At 42.7% G+C, this 24,074-nt stretch overlaps 1 protein-coding gene across 3 annotated transcripts; it reads right to left on the reverse strand.

Moving 5' to 3' along the window:
* Positions 1 to 572: 572 nt before the first annotated feature.
* Positions 573 to 23,989, reverse strand: LOC306782179 (uncharacterized protein). 3 transcript variants are annotated; one of them, XM_079275416.1, is made up of 11 exons: positions 23,841 to 23,989; positions 23,565 to 23,674; positions 23,311 to 23,457; positions 23,030 to 23,182; positions 22,026 to 22,138; positions 21,755 to 21,878; positions 20,730 to 20,822; positions 20,052 to 20,120; positions 12,416 to 12,469; positions 9,271 to 9,423; positions 573 to 2,395 (listed from the first exon to the last, which is right to left on the reverse strand). In XM_079275416.1, the coding sequence occupies exons 1-11, from the start codon at positions 23,902 to 23,904 to the stop codon at positions 2,225 to 2,227; spliced, it is 1,251 nt and encodes a 416-aa protein (XP_079131542.1). In that variant the 5' UTR covers positions 23,905 to 23,989; the 3' UTR covers positions 573 to 2,224. The 3 variants fall into 3 exon arrangements, with proteins under 3 accessions (XP_079131542.1, XP_079131541.1, XP_079131540.1); XM_079275415.1 differs by having other exon boundaries at positions 22,026 to 22,135; positions 23,565 to 23,677; XM_079275414.1 differs by having other exon boundaries at positions 23,565 to 23,677.
* Between the last annotated feature and the right edge of the window lie 85 nt (positions 23,990 to 24,074).

Genomic DNA, 24,074 nt, shown 5'->3' on the forward strand with positions numbered 1-24,074 from the left:
GTTAATTCGTGGACATTTGAAACACACAAATATGAAAGCTCAAACATTGCACATCTGCAGCGTAGAAACATATTCATACAAGGCCGATCATTTCTGTGCTCCGGCCTCTCAGAGGGCCATTCTGGCCTTTCGGAAAACGATTTTCGGCACAGAGCGAGAACGAATGCGAGTAAACAGCGAGTGTACTTTCCCTGTGATTGAATGTGTGTCCTTGTGTAGAAACGGCACTCTCCTCTTTCAGCAAGTGAAAACAGTCCTGCGGTGCCGAGGCTGATGTACAGGTGAGAGAATGGCCAAGGATTTTGAGATCACCCGAGGCTTTGTGTCCACTATGGTCCACTCACACTAGGTCAGCTCAGAATAAGCAGAAAAGGGCTGACCGCCTGTTCACTCACCCCTGGAGTCATTTATCACGGAGCACTGCAGATGAGCCGCGTGGACACACGGTAACACACACAATAGTGTTGAAACACACATACACACTCGAGCCCATTTTAATTATGAAGCCAAATGCTGGATGACAGCATCGCTCCAGGTAGTCAGTCCTCTAGGCCTGTACTCCTGGTGCATTGTCATACATTAAACATCACAGGCATGAATATTTCTGAGCAAAGTTGGGTCAACAAATAACAACACATCATATCACATTAAGCCATCAATATCTGCAGCATATACAGACGCGCAGTTTCTCCTGAGCTTTTTTTTAACACTCTTTAAACACAAACACGCACAATCAGATCAAGGTATCTGAACCCCTGTATTGCCAAACAGGTTTTCCAGGTTGCAGCTGGGAGCAGGATCTCAGATAACGGTCCTATTTACTGGTTGAAAGAATTCTTCAAAGGGGCCGTGCAGCAGTGGATGCCTGTGGTGTGTTTGTTCACAGGCATGCTGCATTGAGATATACACTGTGGTATATGTGGGTTACAGCATGCATGTCACATACTGACTGCACTATAAATATATCAGGGCTTCAGAAAAGTCACAACTGTTGTGTCCAATATATTTTTCAAACTAGAAACTAATGTACAAACTGCATTTATTATGTTGAAAAAAAATCTGAATTAAATAGATGCTGGTTTAATTGGGCCAGTCAATCCCAATTTTGAGTGTTTGAAAGATTTAGCGATATCAGGGGTTGCAATGTGGAAAAGTCAACTGACAAAATCAACTGTTGTCACACTATGTTTTTGAAGTTTTCAGTCCGACATCTTTTGCCTGAACCAATGGTTTTTCATGCTGTAAATGTCTTACATTTTAACTTTTTTTGTCTTTTAGTCCCAAAAATGTTTTTCTAACGCCATAATCTTTACTTTCCACAGAAAATATAGCTTCACGTGTACTGTTCTACGACTTGGTTCAAACTCTTACTCTTCACCTTGCTGAATTCAATTGTAAATTTTTTTTAAAGGATTTGATGTGAACTCCAGTTGGAGAAAGAGTTGCTTGTTTCTCCTCTCTGAAAGACTTTGTACCAGCCACTTTCAACTGTCTAGAAGACAGAAACAACGCACGCTGCATAAGTTAATGTCAAACTCTCTCTATTGTGTCTTGCTTTGTTAAATCCAATGATTGAACCGAAAAAAGAATGGGGGGGAAATAAACAAAGCAGCAGTGTAAACTGAACAGCATAACAATTCAAGGATTGCACATGAACTTGGAATATTAGAACCGTTACAAATAGAGACAGCGTTGAACGTTGGCAGACGCGCTTCTCTAATAAGGCTCACTTCCTGTTGAGATGCAGTCTGAGAGGGAAACGCTGCTGCTGTTGTTTTGAGGATGAGCTGAAGTAATTAAAGTGAATCTTTTGTGTCTGTGTGCGCACAAGTGCCATGTATGTTCGCTTGTAGAGACCAACGTGTGGGTGTGTATGAGAGGAAAAAGCATTCAAAGGTGTTTTGCTTTTGCTGCTGGTAAGTAGTAAAGCTGTGAAACTAATTTCTTTCATCAACATCTGTCAGGGAGATTATGGGAAGCATTACTCGAGCATGCACTTATTTCACCAAAAGCATTAAATAACTCACTGAAAGAGATTGAGGAGACGGCTGCATTTAATGTCGCTCTTTTGTGCATCTCACTTGATTTCAAATTTCATCTTTGATAAACTGGTGTGAAGGGATAGTCAGTACAAAAGGCACTTTAAAGAGTGCACTACAACATTTTAACAAGCGGGAAGCATGATGGGGAGAAGGGAAATCAGAGTACAGGCAAGGGGCGGTTGTCAGTGTTGCATGGGGGCCTCTGCATCGTCCTCCTCATCACTACAGGGTTCATAGTCTTCATCCAAGGCCGGGTCTCCCTCCTCTCCCTCCAGCTGTCCTCCCAGATCGCCGAGCAGCTGCTCCACGTGTTCCAACATCGGCTGGTCATCACATCGCAACTTGCTGTACAGCTGGGGAAAAGGGAGAGGAGACAAAAAGGAAAATGCAAGTGTGTAATGGGCTAGTAAGTAGACTGGAGAAATGAAAATTTGAAATAGAAAGTAGGTTATACAGCAGAAATGTGGAGAACGAAAATTGTACCGCGGAGGCAAGACACGAAATGAGATATGGTGAGTGAAAAGCCCTCGACTGAAGCTCTTCCATTGTGTCACTGAAGATAACGGTGCATCACCGCGGCATCAGTAAGCAGCAGCTTGGAGTTGAGGGAAGTGAGCAGCCCCGAGGTTTTAAGTCTCCAAGTGCTGGTTAGGCCGCCTGAAATATCCAACAGCAGCTGCATTCTGTCAGTGAGGCAGTCACGCTCGCAAAACGCCGCTAAACTGTTTTTGTCTTTCATTTGGCAAATCAGCACATTTGACACACCGCTCATCCGTACACGAGACAAAAAGACCATTTATCTTCCTTTTGCTTTTGCGACATGCATGCACACACACACATACACTGTATCCTGGAGCACATATGGTTATGTGGCGCACATGTGCACTTACACACACACACATTATCAAAGTTGTTATCTCTGTGAAATATGCCGTGAAGGAGCAAGATAAAAAAAAAAAGTCCTGCTCTCAAAGCAGCCAGCACATTTATCTCTGTAAAATACTTTGCTTGTGTCTAATTACTGAACTCAAAGTGGAGTTGGGTGATAAAACTACTGGAGCTACCACCAAGGACAGCAACGCATAACTATGTGTTTCAGACTGGCTGCATACACAGAGTAAGGGGAACTGATACAGCAATTTATATCTCTGCTTTTCTTTCTTTCCAGAAGACAGACACACACACACACACACACACACACACACACACACACACACACACACACACACACACACACACACACACACACACACACACACACACACACACACACACACACACACACACACACACACACACACACACACACACACACTCCCCTGAGCTCATGGACAATAAGCAGCTGAGTGCCATCATTCTTACTAAAAGTGTAACGAGGCCAGAAGAGTGAAGAAGAGTGTGTGTGACTGCTTTGCCCCAGGACCAGTCTCCAAGCAACAGCAGGTCCTGACAGGAGACACGCAGTCCCACGGGAACTCATTTGGAGTGTAAGAATACGTAGTGTGTGTGTGTGTGTGTGTTTAAGTGATGCTGTCTCCGCAGGTTGGAGCTCCGGGGAGTTGGACCCTGACCCAGGTCCAGGCTCAGGGTCTGATACCGGGGGAGAGCTGACCCTCTCAGCCTCCTTAAAGCACCACACACACACACACACACACACACACACACACACACACACACACACACACACACACACACACACACACACACACACACACACACACACACACACACACACACACACACACACAGAGGGGAGAAAAACACAGATTTTCATTCTGCCAACGTCACTCTGAAATGCCTGGAGATGTTTATCCACAACAAGCCCAAAGAATACAAGTTGGGTTTGCTTTACAATAGGCTTGGCTCAACAGCCAGCATAATTGCACATTACAGCCTTGGGTACGACGTGGAGTCTTTCATATGAGTCGCGTAAGAGAAATAACAAAAGAGAAATTCAGTGAACGTGTGCGAAAGAAAAAGAAAATACTTTATGTTCCATAGAATACCGAATGCCATTTGAAAATTGTATTCCTGCGTGGCGATATTTCCTACGAATCAATAGCATAGTGTGTGTGCTGGATCGGATGTAATTATTCATTGCGATGCTTTCAGCTAGCTAAACAGCAGCTATTCTTCACACATTTTGCACCGAACGCTGCTGAGCTCAGCATCGCCGTCGCAAGAAACGCAGGCATTTCTCATTTACAACAGCCTGTGTTTTCTCTTCTCACTTTCACGGCCCAGAGAGCTGCCTAGAGAGGGAGGGAGAGTGTGTGTGTGTGTGTGTGTGTGTGAGTGTATGCAATCGTATAACTCTTTCATGGTCCACTTTGCTCTGCTTTCAAGCCCCCGAGTCACAGCCCAAAGCACAATTGACCACCGCCACAACAACAACACACAACAATCATTTTTAACTTGCACACAAAGGGGCGCATAGGCACATCTGTTCTCACCATCAACTCGCTCGTCTTTACAGCCGCGTTAGCGCCATGGCTCCAGGAACTTGACATTGGTGTTGAAGAGTGATATCTTGCCAACTATTGGATGGCATTTTGCAATGTCGAAATGTTGTACAGACGTTCACGGTGCTTTGAGGATGAATTTGAACAACTTCTGTGATCGTGTGACCTTTTCTCAACACCATCAACATTTCGAGCGTTAGCATAGTTTGTGTTCAGTGCTAATGCATATGGCTTTATGTTCTTCGTCTTGTTCATGTGATGGTGTTGAAATGATAGAGCAGTTGTCTGTTTCTCGTACTGGACAAACGGTCAAATGTCTTTCATCTCAACATAATCTAAAAAAAGAAAAATAAACACACAATGCAGCCACAATGTATCCTGTTGAATTCAAGCGATTACTATATCTCTGTACTTTTGAATTAAATAGTTGCATTGCATCTTACTGCTTGCTACGCATATTGTGTAACTCAATGTCCTTTGCTACTCTATGTTCAACTGCGAACTGGCAAACTTCTAGACCGGGAAACCAACTTTATTTCCAAACAAGAAGTGGCATACATCAACAGCGCTGGCAAGTTTGACTTCATGATGACGACAGTAGCAGCTCCAGCTCTTGGTAACAGAATTGAATAGGCTGGATGGATGGATTTTAATACAAAACAGAATTATGTTCCCTTAAGGTACCTGATGCAGCAGTGCTTCTGGGGCCGAATGAGGTCTCACCCTGTTTATGGTCATTATATTGCTTTCTGCTTAGTTTAAAGAACAAACTTGATGGAGAAAAAGTAAGAAAGAAAAAGGAAATGTATCAGATGAGAATACAATTTGTTGTACACCTTTATTCATTTCGTTCCCTACAATTGCTTCCTTCTGGCTACATAGTATAGTATACATAGTATCTGTAAGGTGCTATCTTTTGTCCCGTGTGCAGCAGAGAAAAGTGTAATAATAAGCACTAATGTACCCTTCACAGATAAATTGATTCTTTTCCCCTCATTCTTTGATAGACACCTCTTTCTACAGCTCGTATGGCAGAATAAAGACTGATCATACCATCATTGTTCACCTTCTGTTCCACACCTATAGCGTAACTTCCCCTTTCATTTCACCTCTTCTGTTCCTTTTCTAATGACTTCATTCTTCCAGCTTGTCTTTTGACCATTTCCTTTAGCCTTCTGTCGCTGCCACTCATACACGCTCACCAAATGACCTTCCAGTCAAGGAGATAGATACCTCTTCATACGTTCACATCTTATACTTACACGCACACGCACACGCACACACACACACGTCTACCATACTGGCAGAATCGTTCCAAAATATTGCCCTCCTCAATCCTGCTCTCCCCAACCCATTTTTAGACCAAACACAGCACTCCAGCTGCACATCTCTTCATTAGTACGAGAACATTAATCAGATGAACCGCTTCAACACATTTTCTTTCTCTTAACTTCTGTCTCACTCTGTCATGAAAACATACACAGACTCCCTCACTGGCCAGTGTGTGAGATTCGACCTCCTTGAGCGTGAACAGGACATGTCACTGGAAGTCTCAAGCGGGCTGAGCGCAAACTCTCTCACACACACACACACACACACCCACACACAAACAAAGCACAGACCGACACAACTTAACACTTCAGTTCTCGAGTCACATCCTTGGTAGGGAAAGGCATTCAAATGTCATGACAAGCACACCTTGGGCCAACCCTCCCCACAATCCGTGCTCATGGGATACCCTTTCAGACACATCAAACAGTAAAGCTATTGACCTCCGTTTGCCCTATCTGCCTCTGTGCACACTCTCACGCACACATACATAAAATTGTCCTCTGTGCATACACTGCAGATCCTTCTTCCATCGCACCCTATCTGGCTGAGACTCAAATTCCATTTCATGTCCGGTTTACCATTGATTTTACCCTCGCCACTATTCACCAGCTACACCCCCTGCACCCACCCACCCACACACACACACACACAATCCAATCTGTTCCCTTCCTCGCCTCCCCTTTCATTCTCCCACTCCTGCTGCTCCTCTCCTACACTTCTTTCTTGTCTTCTCAGCCCATCCGTTCCTCCCCATCATTCCTTTTTATAGTATCTCTGCTGAACGCAATCTGTGTGTGTGTGTGTGTGTGTGTGTGTGTGTGTGTGTGTGTGTGTGTGTGTGTGTGTGTGCGTGTGTGTGTTTTTGTGAGAGAGAAAGAGTATCGATCACAGCTGAGGTGGATAATGAATATTTTTTTTAATAATTAGATATTAGGGGTGTCACGGTTCACAAAACTCACGTTTCGGTACAGTAGAAAAACTATAAATGCCAGAGAAATGTACTTGATTTTAAAATATATTTATTCATTACAACTAACATCATGAAGTTATTCTTTGACTTTGAACAATGATGGAACTATACCTGAGTGACCCATCTTCTGGGGTGTCTTCTTAGCAACACATAAGCATAAAAAACTAAAACTGCTCCTTAATGTTATGTAGTATTGTTACTTACATCTTGCAAAAGAGATTTTTAATCTCAATGGGACTACCTGGTTAAATAAAGGTTTAAAAAAAAAAAAAAATCTTTTTTTATTTTTATTCAAACGTATTGTTCGGTTCGTCATGCGTACCGAACCGTGAGCCTCGTACCGAACGGTTCAATACGAATACGCGTATTGTTACACCCCTATTAGATATGCAAGTTGGCACACACAACCATTATTAAATATGTGCATGCACATAAGGTGCACACAGCCGCATGATTCTCTCACTCTCACACACTCTCTCACACACACACACACACACACACACACACACACACACACACACACACACACACACACACACACACACACACACACACACACACACACACACACACACACACACACACTTAGCAAAGTCATACAGTATGCAGAGAAGTGGACTGGTGCCAAAACAAGCCGTTGGGCTTTGAGGCCTCATTTCCATGTTGGAGCCAATTTTAACTAGCAGACTGACTTATCGTTAATAATTAACACTCACAGTGACGCTCAGAAACACAAGCTCTGGTATAAACAAGGGAGAATCTTGACTGCACGATGTACAGATGCACACACACATCAGCAAAAGCTGCCAGATGGAGAAATAAGTGAACCACAGTGGGGGCTTTTCTCTCCACATTCCACCTCAGCTTTGCAAGGTCTTCGTGCATTTACCTTTCACATTATTCTGCGCCTGTTGCTTCACACACTCTACAAGTAAACGGCATAGCAGCATAGCTGTTTACTTGTCACGCTCCGCCGCCTCACCCAATGCTTCAAAAAGTCTTTCACCTTTGTATTCCTTTGCCGTACCTAATTTCTCAATTTCCATTTGTTTCTTTTATCTTTATTAAACTCTTACTACAAAGCTGGCAGCTCAAATGTGCCGTGTGCCTTTGTTTTCTTCAATTCTCCCTCTTGGCAGCTCAAAGCGCACCTCGCTCCTGTCCCTGTGGATGCTGGTTAGACAGGCCTGTCACCACGCTGCCGGCCAGAGAGACCGACATCAATACATCGGCACTCTGCTGCCCCTACTCATCTGTAGAGGAACACCATGTTGTGGGAGAGCAGGAGGGAAGGTGGGTGGTGAGGTGGCGAGGTGAAAAGGAGAGGAAAGGAAAGAGAAGGAGAGAACGAATCGTAGGTTGGGCCTCCTATCCGTCACGTCCTTGCTGTCTGATTTACAAGCCTATTGGATTTTAGACTAACATGAATCATGGCCCCAAAGAGGCATTGCTCCCTGACAGAATGACAGAATGACAGAATGAATGAAACACATCACTCCAAGTGTGCGTGTGTGTGTGAGGGGGAATGGAAGAGAGACAGCGGCATATTTAACCCTCCTTGAGATAGTAAAAAAAAAACATTTCTTTGGCAACAATAGAGCTTAGTTAAAATCCTCTCACAGTTCCAGGACTGCATGTACTCCATCTCTGACAAGGACTGGTTCTTAAGAGTTTTACCTATTCTGACAGTGTACTAGATGTAAATATCCGTACCCACATTTGCCATGCACAGTGGTGGAAGAAGCATTCACAGCCTTTACTGAAGAAAAGTATGAAGGTTTTATCAGGAATACCCAGAGTATCAGGACAGTACCACAAAGTGCTGCACATAAATGGCCCTTATGTGTGCTATATTATTGTTTGTTACACCATTATATTATTATTACTCATTGCATTTGTATATAAGCAGCGTTTAACCCGTGTTGTTGGTTGAGGTGAAGCTTAATTATTATATATACGGCTGCAACTAATGGTTTTCATGATGGATTAATCTGCTAATTATCTTCCTGATCAAACCAGTCGCAGTTTGCTTTGTAAAAAGGTAAGAAATCGTGAAAATGACCCAGAGCTCAAGGTTACACCAACCTCAAAATGATTCAGCCTGCTGCAATTCAATGTTTGGCATTTTTGCATGAAAAATGGCTTCAATGATTGGTCGATTAATCAACTAACTAATAAGTAACCCAAAACCTATGGCTGTCAGATAGATGTAGTGGAGTAAAAAGCACAATATTTCCTTTTGGAATGTAGTCGAGGTGATGTGTAACGTGTCCTGAAATGGAAATACTTTAGTGACGGCACAACTGCGTCAAATATGTACTTAAGTACATAACTTGAGTAGATGTCCTTACTTACTTTCCAACACTGGTAAAGCACTATTAAAATAATTATCAATTAATTCAGTCGCATTGATATACTTTACAGCAGTATTTGCTTTGCGGACAGATTTCCTGAGCTGAATTACCTTCGTAGCGTTGGTCAGGTACGATCTGGCCGCCTCCTTCAATGCATTCCACTCCTCTGTCTCCTCCTCTGTCACTTCTCTCCCATCTCTTTCCTGCTGCTCCTTTGCTTTCTCCAACTGGAGGCAGCAGACCCAGCCGGAGAGATACCACACCTGGGAGGCACAGAGGAAGAGAGGCGGGTTGGGGGTGTGGGGAGGATTCAGACAGAGAGAAAGTGTTCTTGGTTGCAGGAAGTGAGCTGTGACAATTCGTATTTCGACAATTCGAGGGTTACGCATTCGTAACCCTCACGAAGCACGGCCGCATGACATCCCACATCCTTCTCTGACAAACAGGTTTCACACATATGACATGGAATCCCACACGCACACGGGCAATCAATCACTCACATCATAACTGTCAACCTGATCCAATCTTGACATACGGTTCTCATTTACAAATGATGGATGCATGTAAATGCACATATGCACACAGTGTAGCTTAACAATGAATTCACACCTGACATGAGACTGTGCCATCTGTCACTACCAATTTGTTTATCTTTCAAGAGTAAAATATGCATTTACTTTGTTGAAACGTATACCAAAACATAAGGCAAATGTCTTCTCTGCATTTCAAATCATATCATACTCACAGGTTGTGTACAATATTAGCCATTCAGAGGAGGAGGAAATGTTTAATAATCTCTTTATCTGAGTAGTAATTGATTTATTCCACCCATAATTCTGCCTTGATATGAATTGTGGAGGAACAGAAGTACCACCGTCCTGGGGCCTGAACCACGGACACAGAGATTGGATTTACAAGTAGGTTCATGGAGGTTCGATTCCTACATTTTGACATGAGACCAGTAGTATCATCTGATACAGAGCTTTAGATCCATCAATGTGCCTCTTCTGTTGCAAACGTGCAACCCTTAACAAGACTATGACACATGACTCATTTCAAGAGTGCACCATGTAGACTGGGTGTTAAGGATCTCCTAACTGGCTCTGATTGAACTTCATGAAAACCTCATGAATATATGTAAAATTCAAACAAAAAACCCCAAGAACATCCCTTTGAAATAGTCCTGTTGCTTCACAGAGTTCAAACAGTGAGTGGAGGCATATTTTAAATTGTAAGGAAGTAAGCTGAAACACACAAAACTTTCTTCTCTTTCTTTTTTTTCCTCCCACATAATTACATATACTGTGCTATGCTTGCTCTTCCACCTCTACACACAATCATTTTCAACTCTCAGTGAACTTGGAGGTGTGTGTGTGTGTGTGTGTGTGCCTCTCATCTGAGGCCAAAGATCACCCACCCACTGTTCTTCAGGCACCAAGACACAAATATTCACTGGATTCATTATTCATTGAGGGCAGACGCAGTGGGGACCTGCACCTCTGCCAAATAAACTATTTAGCTAAAAAAACACATCAAGGCGTACCACACTGTGCCACTAAGCATGCTGAGTGGGTGGCTAGGCTACCCCCTGCAGCCATACTTATCAGAACAACAGCAGCGCTGGATAAATGTAGTTATGTGGCAGAACCAGCAGTACGACATTTACATCAGTGAAACATTTTCTGTGAATGCAGCAATGTGTCCTTGTGAATATTTGTGTATGTCCTGGAGAGAAAGTAAAAATTGGGTCAGTTAAATTCAAAAGTTAAGCTTCTTTAAAAATGATCACCACTGCATGTCTTTAAAACAGCTAGAACAATCCTTACACATGGTCCACCGGCAAATATTTGGGCATGCGGTAAAGACGACTTCCACACTCAAAATTTAAACAAAACAAAAGTTGGCTAATTTGAGAGAACCCGCTCTTCACAACCGCAACCCCAGACAGAAGAAGCACACAGAATAAAATAAACTCTCGTCTGTCAATCAAATCACTGAGACTATTGTCACTTCAAAGTGAAGGCACATCTTAGTTCCCATATGGTGCTGCAGAGGGAGGAACAAAAGCATCATGAATCAACTGAATACCTTTGAAACAAGATTTGCAAGGAACCAGCTCAGTTGTTTGTGCAGACGTAACATTTTAGAAGTAAGGCTCCAACTTTGAGATATACGCCAGAGCAAGAAAACGGAGACGAAAGCGAACAACTTATCTACTGCACTTAAGAGAGGAAATAAGAACGAGAGTAAGACAAAGAGGGGAGGGGAGAGCGGGAAAGAAGGAGCGAGAGCAGTCAAATGTGTCTGTCAGACACTCCAGTCACCAGTATGACCAGCAACAGAACTGTGGTGCAACCTGACTAAAAACACTTTCTGACCATCAGAACTGGTGCCTGTATGCATGTGTGATTGGCTGCTGTTGCCGCTCAAATCGATTGTCACAGCTGTACGTCTCTGGAGCAAGTTTAAAAGTTCAGCCCCCCAATGATTGCTCCCAATCTGTCAGCTCAGGGGTGTGTGTGGGAGGCTGAGCCTGAGGGGGAGTGGGGGGGGGGGGGGGGGGGGGGGAGAGAGAGAGAGAGAGAGAGAGAGAGAGAGAGAGAGAGAGAGACTGCTGTGTTCTTGAATCTGACACTCAGTGGTAAACCTTCACTTCATCTGCCACTGACAGAGGGGATTTGGAGCACAATGACAGCACATACTTCCTACTAAAGCACAGCAAATACTGTCATTTACGCCACTCTCTAATAAGCATTCAAGTTCTCAGACATACATCGTCGTGTACGAGCAAGTAATGACAAAGTATGGGCGTGCAGACACTTCTTAGTGCGTGCACATAAACAGCGGCTCAACAGAAGCAAAGAGGTGCACAGGCTGAGGCTCTCTCCTTCCCTCTGCGCTGATAAAAGATCGGCCTACAAGTTGGTCTGATCCAGCAGTGAGACTGTATCGTGGCAATAAGACACCCTGCAAGAGGACACGAGAAAAGACCGCTTAATCCTACGTCTTGACATGTAACACACACCTGCACACACACGTGCATAAACAAATCAGAGGTGTGGGCCACAAGAGAGAGAGCGAGAGCGAGAGAGAGAGAGAGCGCGAGACCGCCATGCTGGAAGTGTAAAAACAGTTAAAGCAAAACCAGAAACCCACATTTTCAGAGGCACAAAGCTTCTCTGTATTTTACCACATTATAAAAAATACAAAATGAAAACAATGAATGAATGCAGACATTTTTTAGACATTGCTTACCTGGACTACTTCATCATCCTCCTCCAGAAGACCCTCCAACACATCCACCGCCATCTAATGCAGAAAGACAAACAGATTGAAATGAGATTTGACAGAATCTTTAACATTGACAGAATAGTCAGACAAGAACATTACTTTTAAGGTTCAACAAATTCATCAGTACACGCTCATTGACACAGCCTCGATCCATGAACAAGCAAGTCAGCACGTTGCACACGGTGTTGAGCATCTCCCAGGCAGCTCGATCAGAGTGATCAGAAGGTCTGATAAGCGTCTAGATCGGCGTCTTATACACAACATCGTCGATACCAACAAGACAACCGACATGGCCGTCGATAGACACACTCACCAGTGCTTATCGTACAGTCAATAGTCACTCTGGCTGCTCTGTTCGATGGCCCTTTTAATCCATTTACAGACGTCAGCAGTCAATATATTGCTAACCAGCATCACCCCATGGGACGCATTAATAAACTTAAATATCAGCCTGACCCATCGACTCTATCACCCCCCCCCCCCCCCCCCTCTCCTTTTAAGGTCTAAAATGAGTTTAATGTTGTAGGCGACCTTTACCAGAGAGCCCCACTGTCTGGGTCAGACTCTGTGGGAAGTTTCTTTTACAGAAAACAGACCTTGACTAAAGTATGCCGTGTGTTTGGTTTGCTCTGCCTCTGTCCTTGTGGATGCTGTGGTTTTGGTGTGTGTGTGTGTGTGTGTGTGTGTGAGAGAGAGAGGCCCCAGGTGATGATATATTGATTTTTGTCAACTTCAGGTTGGAGGCGACTGTTAGCCAATCAGCCATGGTGAAGGGCAAGAATAAAAGACACGCACCCACCCGCGCATGCACTCACACACCGCCGCAAAGTCACACACTATAACAAAGCTACACACAACAGTGAGCACAGCAAGCAGCACTTGTTTCTTGTTAAGGCAGTCTTATTAGCTGGAGAGCTCCCCCCCCCCCCCCCCCCCCCCCCCTCTCCCGCTCTTTGGACTTCTCTCTTCTTTTCATTAAGCCTACGTGCTTCCGGTGGCAATAAAGAGGTGAGCTGCTCGTGTAGACGGAGGGAGAGTCAGGTTAATTGTGGGTATCTCATTATGAGTGTGCAAATGTCCGTGTCAGGGTGATTGATTGCTCAACCAATTATCAGCCGAAAACCCCCATTGTCTTTAATTTATTAATGACTGATTAAAAGTACACAAACAAAAACACCCAGTTGACAATGAATGGATTCATGCCCAGCGTCAGGATGATCCACTTGACTTTCATTGTATCACACCGATGTGGCAGGAAAGACACACAACCACACGCATACACGCACTCGGAGTATTTCAAGCTAAGCCCTAGATATCAGAGATAGGAGTAAAGATCTGTCTGGGTATTAAACAACTGATAGAACAGGCAGTTTTTTGGAGCAACAAAAATAGAACACGAGATATCTGGGAGCCAGGATAAGTAGCAATGATAACCATTATATCATCTCCAACTGTAATCCTTCCTAACTACACTGGTCAACCCAGAGGCGAGTGATTAAAGATTCAGAGATTCTTAAGCCGCTTCACGCTCTAAACAACAACACGATTAATATTCGCATGAAGATAAGGGGAAGAGAGGAGGTACTGCGAGGGAAAAAAGTGTGAAAATGGGAAGGAAGGGCACGAAAAAAGTATCTTAATAAACAATGTGAAAGTGAACAACGGTGCACGGCAAAGACACTCCGTACATGCTGTCCTCTTTATTTCAAGACCTGTTCAAGATTTTTTTTTAAAGCAACACTCTGGGGAGAAACTCATTTATAATGGCCATTGTGTGTGTGTGTGAACGTCAGGCAATTTTGTTTAGCAGAATAATTTTACCGGAGCGCATAGCAGAGACAGGAGGAAGACTAATCACTTTACAAGCTAGGGCAAGCAGTATCTCTAACACAGAGACTCATACAAACACACACACACACACACACACACATGCATTGCACGCACAAACAGGGACGTCTACACTTAAGTAAATAAATCCTGGGGATGTCTGTGCTAACTGTACTTGTAAGCCACATTGGAAAGTACAAGCTGCTCTCCATCACGAGCTAAATTTAAGAACAGAAATGTTCAAGGAATAACATAAAAGCTGACAAGAGTGACAACGACAAGGAGAGTAACTAACCATCAGCTGCTGTGAAAGCTACGCCGAGCAGACACCTTAGTGGCTGTGTGTCTGTGTGTCTGTGTGGCTGCTATGTGGCAAGTGAAGTAACGGTGGTGATGGGTGATGATGATGGAAATGTGTGTGTCTGTGTGTGTGACAGTGACAAAACTGTGGTTTCTGAGGGCCGCATTGTTACTACAAAGCACATTTGTTTTTCATTAAAACAAATTGAATAAAACATGAATAGGGCTACAAATAATGATCATTTCATGATGAAATAATCTCTTCATAGATGGATTTCTTGTTGAGTTTTTATTATTCAAATGAAAGAAATTGTTGAAAGGCTTCGTCAAACTGATTATTGAGTGCAAACAGACGTTTCAAAACTCAGATATAATTACATAAATTGGTATCAAGCAGCAAATCCTGACATTGGGGAAGATGGAACCGGAGATTGGTGTTCCTGCTTGATAAATGACTAAAATGATTAACGGATTAGGAAAATATTTGGTAATTATTCAAACAATCATTTCCGAACTGGTTTAGTCTTCATTAAAATATCAGAAAAAAAGTGAAAAATGGCCATTACAGTTTGCCCACAGCGCTGCCTTGAACCGTTTAATTTCTCCAACAAACACTCCAAACCCCAAAGATGAAAAGGAGAAAAGCAGCTGATTCTTGTTTAGTATTCATGAGTGACAACAATTAATCTTCCATCCATCAACATTCTATTAATTATCTATCTATCTATCTATATCTATTCGATTTTTTTTTGTCATACAACTGTCGTTGCCTGCGTGTGGGCCAGAGCGTTGGGGATAAAGCTCGCCGCATGGTTGTTGACAACCTTTTGGAGAATTGTGACATACTATGTTTACAAGAGACATTCTTACCGAAGCAAGACTTGGAAAAACTCAACTCTTTTAATGATAACTTTCATGGTGCTGGGGAGTCTACAACTGACTTTGGCATTGGAATAGTCAGAGGAAGGATTCCAGGGGGTGTGGCTATTCTCTGGAATAAGAAGCTTGACTCTTTGATAAATGTGGTCAGGCTTGGTGTTGACTGGTGTGTTGCAATACAGTTTACTCATGATGATAAGGAATTCATTATCCTAAATGTTTATACACCCTATGAGTGCAATCACAATGAGGATGAATATCTAAATAGGCTTGCCTTCATCAATTCCTTCATTCAAGATAATATTCTTCTAGTATTTATGTTATTGGGGATATGAATGCAGATATCTCAGACACAAGCTCAGTATTTGCCAAGCACATGGCTCAGTTTTGTAAAGACAATTATTTTATATTATCAAGCGAACTGCTTTTGCCTACAGATAGCTATACATACATTAGTGAGGCCTGGCACACTACATCATGGCTGGACCATTGTATTCGTACAGCTGATGCTCATGCTTCATTGGGATGTATGGGCATTCTTTATGGAGCAGCAACAACTGATCATATACCTTTTGCTATGTCGATAAATGTTGAACATCTGCCGGCGCTATCTAGAAATGGAAATAGTGTCAACACAGAAAAACTTGACTGGTCAACTCTCACTGAAGAGGACGTCTTAGTGTATTCTGCTCGTACAGACCAGTCCTTCAGTCATATTCATCTAGCTAGAGATGCAGCTATGTGTACTGACGTTAACTGTAAGGATGTGGTGCATAGGAGAGATCTCTGCTTCATGTACAATGATATAGTAAGTGCTCTGTATACAGCAAGCCCTACTACAAGCATCATAATAAGACCCATAACATCAAACCTGGCTGGAACGAGTATGTAGCTGAGTATGGTGCTGAAGCCTGTGAAGCCTTCAAATCATGGGCTCTAGCTGGTAGACCCAGACAAGGACCAGAGCTTGAGTACAAGAAGCTCACCAATGCAAGATATAAGTATGCCATTCGCTTCATTTGCAAGAATGATCAAGCCATGAGGGCTGACTCCATGGCCAAGAAGCTGCTAAGCAACAACCTAGTTGATTTTTGGAAAGAAGTGAGAGCTCTTAACTGTGAAACATCTTTACCATGCACTATAGATGGAATCTCAGGAACAGACAACATTGCTGAGTTATGGCGACAGCATTATAGCACCTTATTTAACTGCATCAAAAGTGATTTGTACAGCGTGGACAGTTCTGAGAGTAATGAGTCAATGGCAATTACATCATATGAGATGCACCAAGCTATCAACAAACTGTCTGAAGGCAAAGCAAGTGGTTTAGACATATTACTGCTGAACACCTTAAATATGCTAGTCCGAGGTTAGCTCCTCTCCTCGCTATTTGTTTTACTGGCTTCATGATTCACGGCTTGTTACCAGACTCAATGCTGTCTGTTCTCTTAGTGCCAGTCATTGAAAACAAAGCTGGTAAAGTATGTAGCCTAGAGAATTACAGGCCCATTGCTTTGGCCAGCGTCCTGTCAAAAGTCCTGGAAAGAATTCTGCTGGACAGAATACAGGACTTCATCACCTCCACAGATAACCAGTTCGGCTTCAAAGCCAAACATGGCACTGACTTGTGTATATATGCCTTAAAGGAAATTGTAAACAAATACAGAGGTCAAAACTCATCACTTCTTATGTGTTTTATTGATGCCGCCAAAGCTTTTATCGTGTTAATCATAGTAAATTATTTTTTAAACTGAGCCAAAGAGGTGTCCCCACATACATTGTGAGAATTCTGGCTTACTGGTATGCGCACCAGAGTATGCAAGTAAAATGGGGTAAAAGTGTGTCAGCCCCATTTGGGGTTAGCAATGGTGTCAGACAGGGGGGAATTCTGTCCCCAATTCTGTTTAATCTGTATATTGATGATCTGAAAAAAAAGAGTTTACAGAGACTTCAAGTAGCGTACAATGACGCCATGAGAATACTTTTAAAGAGACCGAGATGGAGTAGTGCTGGTGAAATGTTTGTGGCTGCACGAGTCAACACTTTCCAAACTGTTTTAAGAAATCTCATGTACAAATTCATCTGTAGACTGAATGACTCTGTAAATGGGATCACACTTGTTTTAACCAACATAAGGTTTAGCACCACACGCTACCAGTCACAGCTGTGGCGACATTGGTACAGCTGTCTCTTTGTAAGGCATTGCTAGGCCTATGTACTTTTATTGTTTGTGTCTGTCTTTTCATGTATCTGCCTGTATGGACCCCGAGTCTGAAATAAAGTATCTATCTATCTATCTATTAATTAACTCGCTCTTTCAACACTACAAAAACTGGCCCCGAAATATTTAAACAGATATTTTTGCAGTTCAGTCTCACTTATGCTGCTTTTCAAGCACCCCTGGTGTGCTTCAACTCAATTCTCATTACAGATATGGAAATCAGACACATTTGGCATGCATTCAAGTGTCTCTCCTCAAAAGCAAGGGAAAAAAAGACCTTGAAAAGCAATCTGTGTTGACTTTTTCCTCTTTCCAAATTATGTGGCACAGATAATCTTGCTGAGAGAAGATTTTGGTTTTCAAGAATTTAGTAGCCCAGTTTGTTTTTTCCCAATGCTAGTTCATTTACAAAGAGCATGAGACGAGTACCAATCCATCGCCATGGTTCCTCTTGACCCCTTCTTTTTAGGTAACTCAAGCATCATAAAATAACCACTTCCTCAGCCAAATTGAATTTCATTTTGAACTTCTCATAAGCACTCAGCTTACAAATTACAAATTACAAATACTTTGGGTTTAGCATTACTGCTGCAGAGGCTGCCCACTGGCGATGAATTGGTGACCGCCTCTATGAATGCCATGAGAAACCAATTGGCTTTGATGAAATAACCCTGAAGAAACTCTCAAGACAAAAAGGTAAGAGGTGCTATTTCAGATAGCAACGGTCATATATTCAATGTGTGAGCCATTTGTGAGGACCGTCACCTAGTGAAGCCACAAACGACACGATGTCCTCCACCTCACATTGACCAAGATCTGTCACCACCATGCTACAGGGACTTCCCAGCTGTCGAGATAATATCATACACCCAGATCATTTGGACAACTTAATCACACTATTATTTTGCCAACTGCCTAATTTTCTCAAACTCAAACCACATAGTGGCCCAAACTGCATTCATCAGACAAACAGCTTCATCTCCAACAGAGACAGACAAATGCTTTTTGACAAAGAACAGGGTAGTTCTTCTGCCACTTATTTACCAGGAGTAGCATGATACTCTATGAAGCTACAGAAAACCCAAGTTATCTAAATATGTTTTTTTGGCATATATATAAATTAAATGTTCAAAGCCATGGCTCAGTTTGGAAGACTACCGGTAAACTAAATATCCAATAGGGAAAAAATACAGACAAATTGTCGCACTCTGCTAAGACGGTAGCCTTCAAACTGATACGGACTGGAAGCACACAACTTGACAGAGTTTAGTTGTGAGTAGATTTATAGTCCACAGGGAGAGATGGTGAGCGCAGAAATTAGTGAGTGTGTGTGTGTGTGTGTGTGTGTGACAGAGGAGTAGAGGAAGGAAAGGGAAGCGAGGATGTCCCTATCAAATCCGGCGAAGTCCCAGTCTGGGAGAGATGGACAGAAAATAGCTCGCTTCTCCTCCACTTCTATCCGTGAGCTCAATTTCCCTCAGAAACTTTCACATAGCTGCTGGATGAAAAGCATATGACCAACCGTGTTCATGGATGTGTATGTGCGAACGTATCCACACGGCAAAATAAAGCACTCACGAATGTGTGCAGGTTGTGTTTCAGACGTGATGACACCAACAGGAGGATGAAGACAAACGACATGTCAGAAACTGTGGACCGAGACGTTGTCATTTTACTGACACACCTGACAGCCCATCTCCTGCACACACACACGCGCACACACACACACACACACACACACACACACACACACACACACACACAGATATAACTGCAGCTGAACCGTTTAGGAGTGAGGGGGGAGAAAAAGGACACTGTTCTCATTTCCTGTCAGTAATAACCATAAACCACTCAACAAGAGTGACTAGAAATGAATCAGTGGATCACAACAGAAAATAGTTGAAGCGCTGTTGGTTTGCCAGTAATCACAGAAAATGACTTCAAGCGTTAATGACTGCAAAGGGTTTTAGCACCGAAATAAAGGCAGTGAGCCACTAAAATCGAGGCCATTAATACTAGAAATTGATGAGTGATCTAGAAGTGCTCCGTATCACAGATATGGCAGCAATTCATCAGACTGTCCCCCCCCCACCCCCCCTTCCTTCTACACAACCCCCCTCCCCTGTGCGCCCCCTTACCCCTCTCCCTCTCTGTAAATACCACTCTTAAATTATTGACACTGAACTCTGGAGGGGATAAAGACCAGGTATGGCCTTCCCACCTCCAGTGCTATTCACTAGAAAGGAAAGCACTCCAACGCTTGCGCTCACACACACACACACCCACACACATACATACAAATGCCAGGCCAACCTCCCACCATGAAACAAATACAGACCAACAACAGCACAGTGCACGGGCACAACGTTGTACCTCGTATTCCTCCGACTCGATGAGCAGCTTGGCTGTGGTGACGCGAGACTCGTACGGCGGGATGTCATTCTGGAGAGAAAAGACAACACCGTCACCTCTACAGCGTTCACGCAAACATAGTTCTTCATTTGTCTGATAATAACTCGGTCCAATTTCAAGGAACGCAACATTCTGCAGCTACGTGGCTGTTAATCACAGCAAAAGTGTGTTCAGATCAACCTGCTCCTACAGACAAGAGTCGTGACTGTGGTGCCGCTGGGATGTTTCTCTCAAATCATCACCCCAACCCCTCTTATATCACATTTGTTCACTATCGACTTGGTGTCATTTAGAACCCATCCTTACTTTGACATTACAACCATTCCTTTCTTTATGCCAAATTCCCTGACGTAATTTGCTGATTTATCCGTTAAACACTTTCCTGGTTTTGCCTGGTGCTTTCATATACGCACACACACAAAAGCACACAGGTTTGCGAAACAGTTGTTCCGTCTTTCTACTTTTTATTATCCCTCATTTCGCTATCTCTTACTTTTTATCTCTACTGTGTACTCGTGTTTGTGCTCACTGGAAAGCACACTGTGAAAATCCTGTTAGTTGAAAGCGCTTTATAAATAAACTGGGATCTTATGAGTATTTGTTGCTGTCAGAGAAATACTAAGCACAGCTCTGACTCACCTGCATGTCTTCCTCTGTGCTGAAGGAAGCCGCACTTTGTTTCTGGGCCGGGAGCCACGATGCAACACTCTTCAACAGGTATTCTTTGCCTTCCTGAAGACAGAAAAAGGGCAATTCAACTACAACTAAACCTGCATATATATATATATACACGTGGAGATTAAGACACACAAGTCAAACAAAAAGGAAATAATTTGAATTAAAATCACTTTTACAGGCTCATGAATGCTCCATAGATGTCAATAGTCTTTTGATTAAACTGAGGTCAGGTCAGGTTAATAATATTTTTTAATTATTACCAGAATATCGCTAAATATACTTTTTCTGTATGTGGGACGATATAAAGTGTGACAGGAGCCAGCCTGACCCCTACAGCTTACAGCTAGTACTACAGATCCACTTCAGCCCAACTGAACTTTTCAGAAAAATGATGTGAAAAGAAAAGTGCCTTCCCATTAACAATGTACGGGTTAGGATGTCGCTGTGAACAATTGTTGCCATATTTTTACTCTCTTTATTAAATGGTCTCCAGGAAACATTGGAAGAGTGTTATATCTTAAATATGAAATCCCAGTCTTGTAGCATTTGGGTCGCATTCTTGCTCCACGTACGTTTCTCAGAGAAAGGTTTTGCCTTGAATGTGGTCAAGCAGCAATACTTTAAATATGTCTTGAAAATTAAATATGAGAAAAAAATTGAGAAAATTGAGAAAATTGAATTAAGACATTCTTCCAAACTCATTGTCAGATGCTTCATATGGCAAAACAATATTTGAGTCCAATAGGCTGCTGCTCTCTCATTTATCAGATGACTATATGACCTCAATGATCTGCCCAGTAATTAACATTCCTATCGGCATGACCTGCCTGAGTGTGTGTGTGTGTGTGTTAATGCGAGTGTCCATCTGCTGATTAATGGCATTCAATTCAATTTGCTCAGAATAATTAACTCAGCAGATTCCCACCTTAATATGGTGATAACTCATCCAGTGTGTGTGTGTGTGTGTGTGTGTGTGTTTGACTGACCTGGTTTCTCTCTGTGCTGAACAGGTAACTTGCCATGAGCTGTAGAGCCTCAGGGTTGTCATGGTGATACTGCAACGCACGCTCAACGAACTCCTTACACTTGTCTGCAGCTCCCTCTTCCATGCTACACACACACGCACGCACGCACGCACACACACACGCACATATACACAGTCAGGGAGAGAAAGACAAATCTCAACTCATTAAAAAAAAGCAGTAACATGAATTGGGGTTACAAGTGTCAAGAGTGCTACTCTGTGTGCTGTAGTACCAGAGGTCCGTCAGGTAAATCTCAGCCATGGAGCAGTAGGCCACACAGACATCCTTCGCTGTGGGGAGCTCGGTGTCCTCATCTGGTGGGGCAGCTGCTCCGGCCTGAGCCTGCTTAAAGACCACAGCGCAGAAGTCTTTAAAAAGGTGTCTAAAGTGTCTATTAAGTTTAATAAATGCAAAGATAGAGAACATAGTATGCAATTCATGTTAAATTAAGTAATGTCTAATAAAGGGAAACACGGCACAACTTCCTTGTATTCCCAGACAAATATTTTGATATGACACAGTAGAAAAAAGGCCTTGATGTAAATAATAAAATGAATGGTGGCTGAATTCCATTTAGCTGCTTCGGTTTCAGGGTCCTGGTATTGTCAACGCTGGCTCACTGTCATGGCTTACTGGGACACTGGGACATTGTTAATGTTATTAGCAACAGCTTGGCTTTTCTTACTATGACAAGTCAAAATGTCTGCTGTGAGAAAGGTCTATGAAGATTTAAATTACACAGAACAGTTCATGCCTTTCCCTAGCTATACTATGTAACATTTGCTATGAACATAATAAAGAGGAGTCAAACACTTTTATGCTATTTCTTATAAAAACTGTAAGTTATTTAAAATTACACCGATTATAAACATGAAATATTGTAAGCTAGACAGAGTGTGAATTAAACTGGAAACAAAACATGACATTGTGAGTGTAACATTAACATCTTTATACATAATATAATGTAACACCTTAAAGCTGAGCCATTATTAATGGCTCTGCTCTGAGTATGTCCACTACCACTGACAACTGACACTGCTTGATAGATCTATGGTATGACAAAGTGAAATGCATGCATGCAATAGATAAATAGATAATAATTATTCCATATATTGTTCAACAGCACCCTCTTGTGAAGATAAATACCACTACACTAGCATTAAGCCCTTGTTGACGTTAGGTATGTACAACTAAGTGGCAGAGGAAATGTGAGTGTGTGTATGGGGGTGAACTCACTGTGGTCTGTGCTTGTTTGTCCAATGTAGACAGCAGGACTTGTATTCCTTTAGTGTAGTAGTTCACTGCCTCCTGGCCTGTGTGGATTTGCCCCAGGTACATGTACTTACTGTGGCCTGCATCTGGGTTCAGCTCCACGGCACGCAGAAAAGCGTAAAAGACATTTGGTCAAGGAGGCTCACTCCACTCAAACAGCATGGCTATATATCAGTATTTTAAATGAAATGACTGTGTTACGGACATGCACACAACAGGAAAGAATAAACCTGCATAAAGGATATTCCCTTAGCTTTCTGCATGTCTCCTAGTTCAGAGCAGATGTGTCCCTGCATGTCGAGAGCTTGCAGGTTGGTGGACTCCACATCCAGGGCCCGTTGACAGAAAAGGCCGGCCATCTCAAAGTCAAAACTGTCCATGTACTCCTCCGTCTGTACAACAGATGATCACATGATATAACAAACATGTAACAGATGATCAGAATAAAACATGCATTTCAAAAGACATGTCTTTAATGTGGTTGTATTGTCAAAGTCACCTTTTCTAGTAGCTGTTGCACAGAGTACTTCTCAGCTGTCTTCTTCTTGGCTTTTTCATGTACTCTTAGTTTCATCCTTTCTTGAGGTGACAATCCAACAAATCCTGCATCTGCTGTGATCAAATAAGCGGAGAGTCAGCGTTAGTTAGTCTCATTTGGTCTCGTTAGGAATTTAAATGAAAGCACAACACATTAATTCACATTACGTTAACTGCTATCTGAGAGGTGGAAGTTACACACTAACTAGCAAAATAGTGTACCAATGAACAAAATTACTGTTTGGGCGATTGTCTTTCCTCTTCGGCTTGGCTTTTTTTTTGCCCTTTGCTTGTCCTCCCATGGTGGTAAAAATACGGCTTATATTTCGATAATTTCTGTCTTCAAAACAGACTTTTTCCAAAGTGTGAATCTTACACACGCGTATAACAACTGAGCTGGAGGAATGCAGTGCGCATGCTCCAAAAATTGACTTGGTGACTGCTACGGAGAGAGGTAATGGACATAACGAGC

This window comes from Melanostigma gelatinosum (assembly GCF_949748355.1).
Source record: "Melanostigma gelatinosum genome assembly, chromosome: 9".
NCBI classification, from domain to species: Eukaryota; Metazoa; Chordata; class Actinopteri; order Perciformes; family Zoarcidae; genus Melanostigma; species Melanostigma gelatinosum.

Excerpts from the sequence above, each read along its gene's own strand:
- LOC306782179 (XM_079275414.1), bottom strand. The coding sequence starts at position 23,904 with ATGGGAGGACAAGCAAAGGGCAAAAAAAAAGCCAAGCCGAAGAGGAAA. Across the intron at positions 23,458-23,564 it reads TGCAACAGCTACTAGAAAAG|ACGGAGGAGTACATGGACAG; the intron begins GTGACTTTGACA and ends TCTGTTGTACAG. Across the intron at positions 21,879-22,025 it reads ATTTACCTGACGGACCTCTG|CATGGAAGAGGGAGCTGCAG; the intron begins GTACTACAGCAC and ends GTGTGTGTGTAG.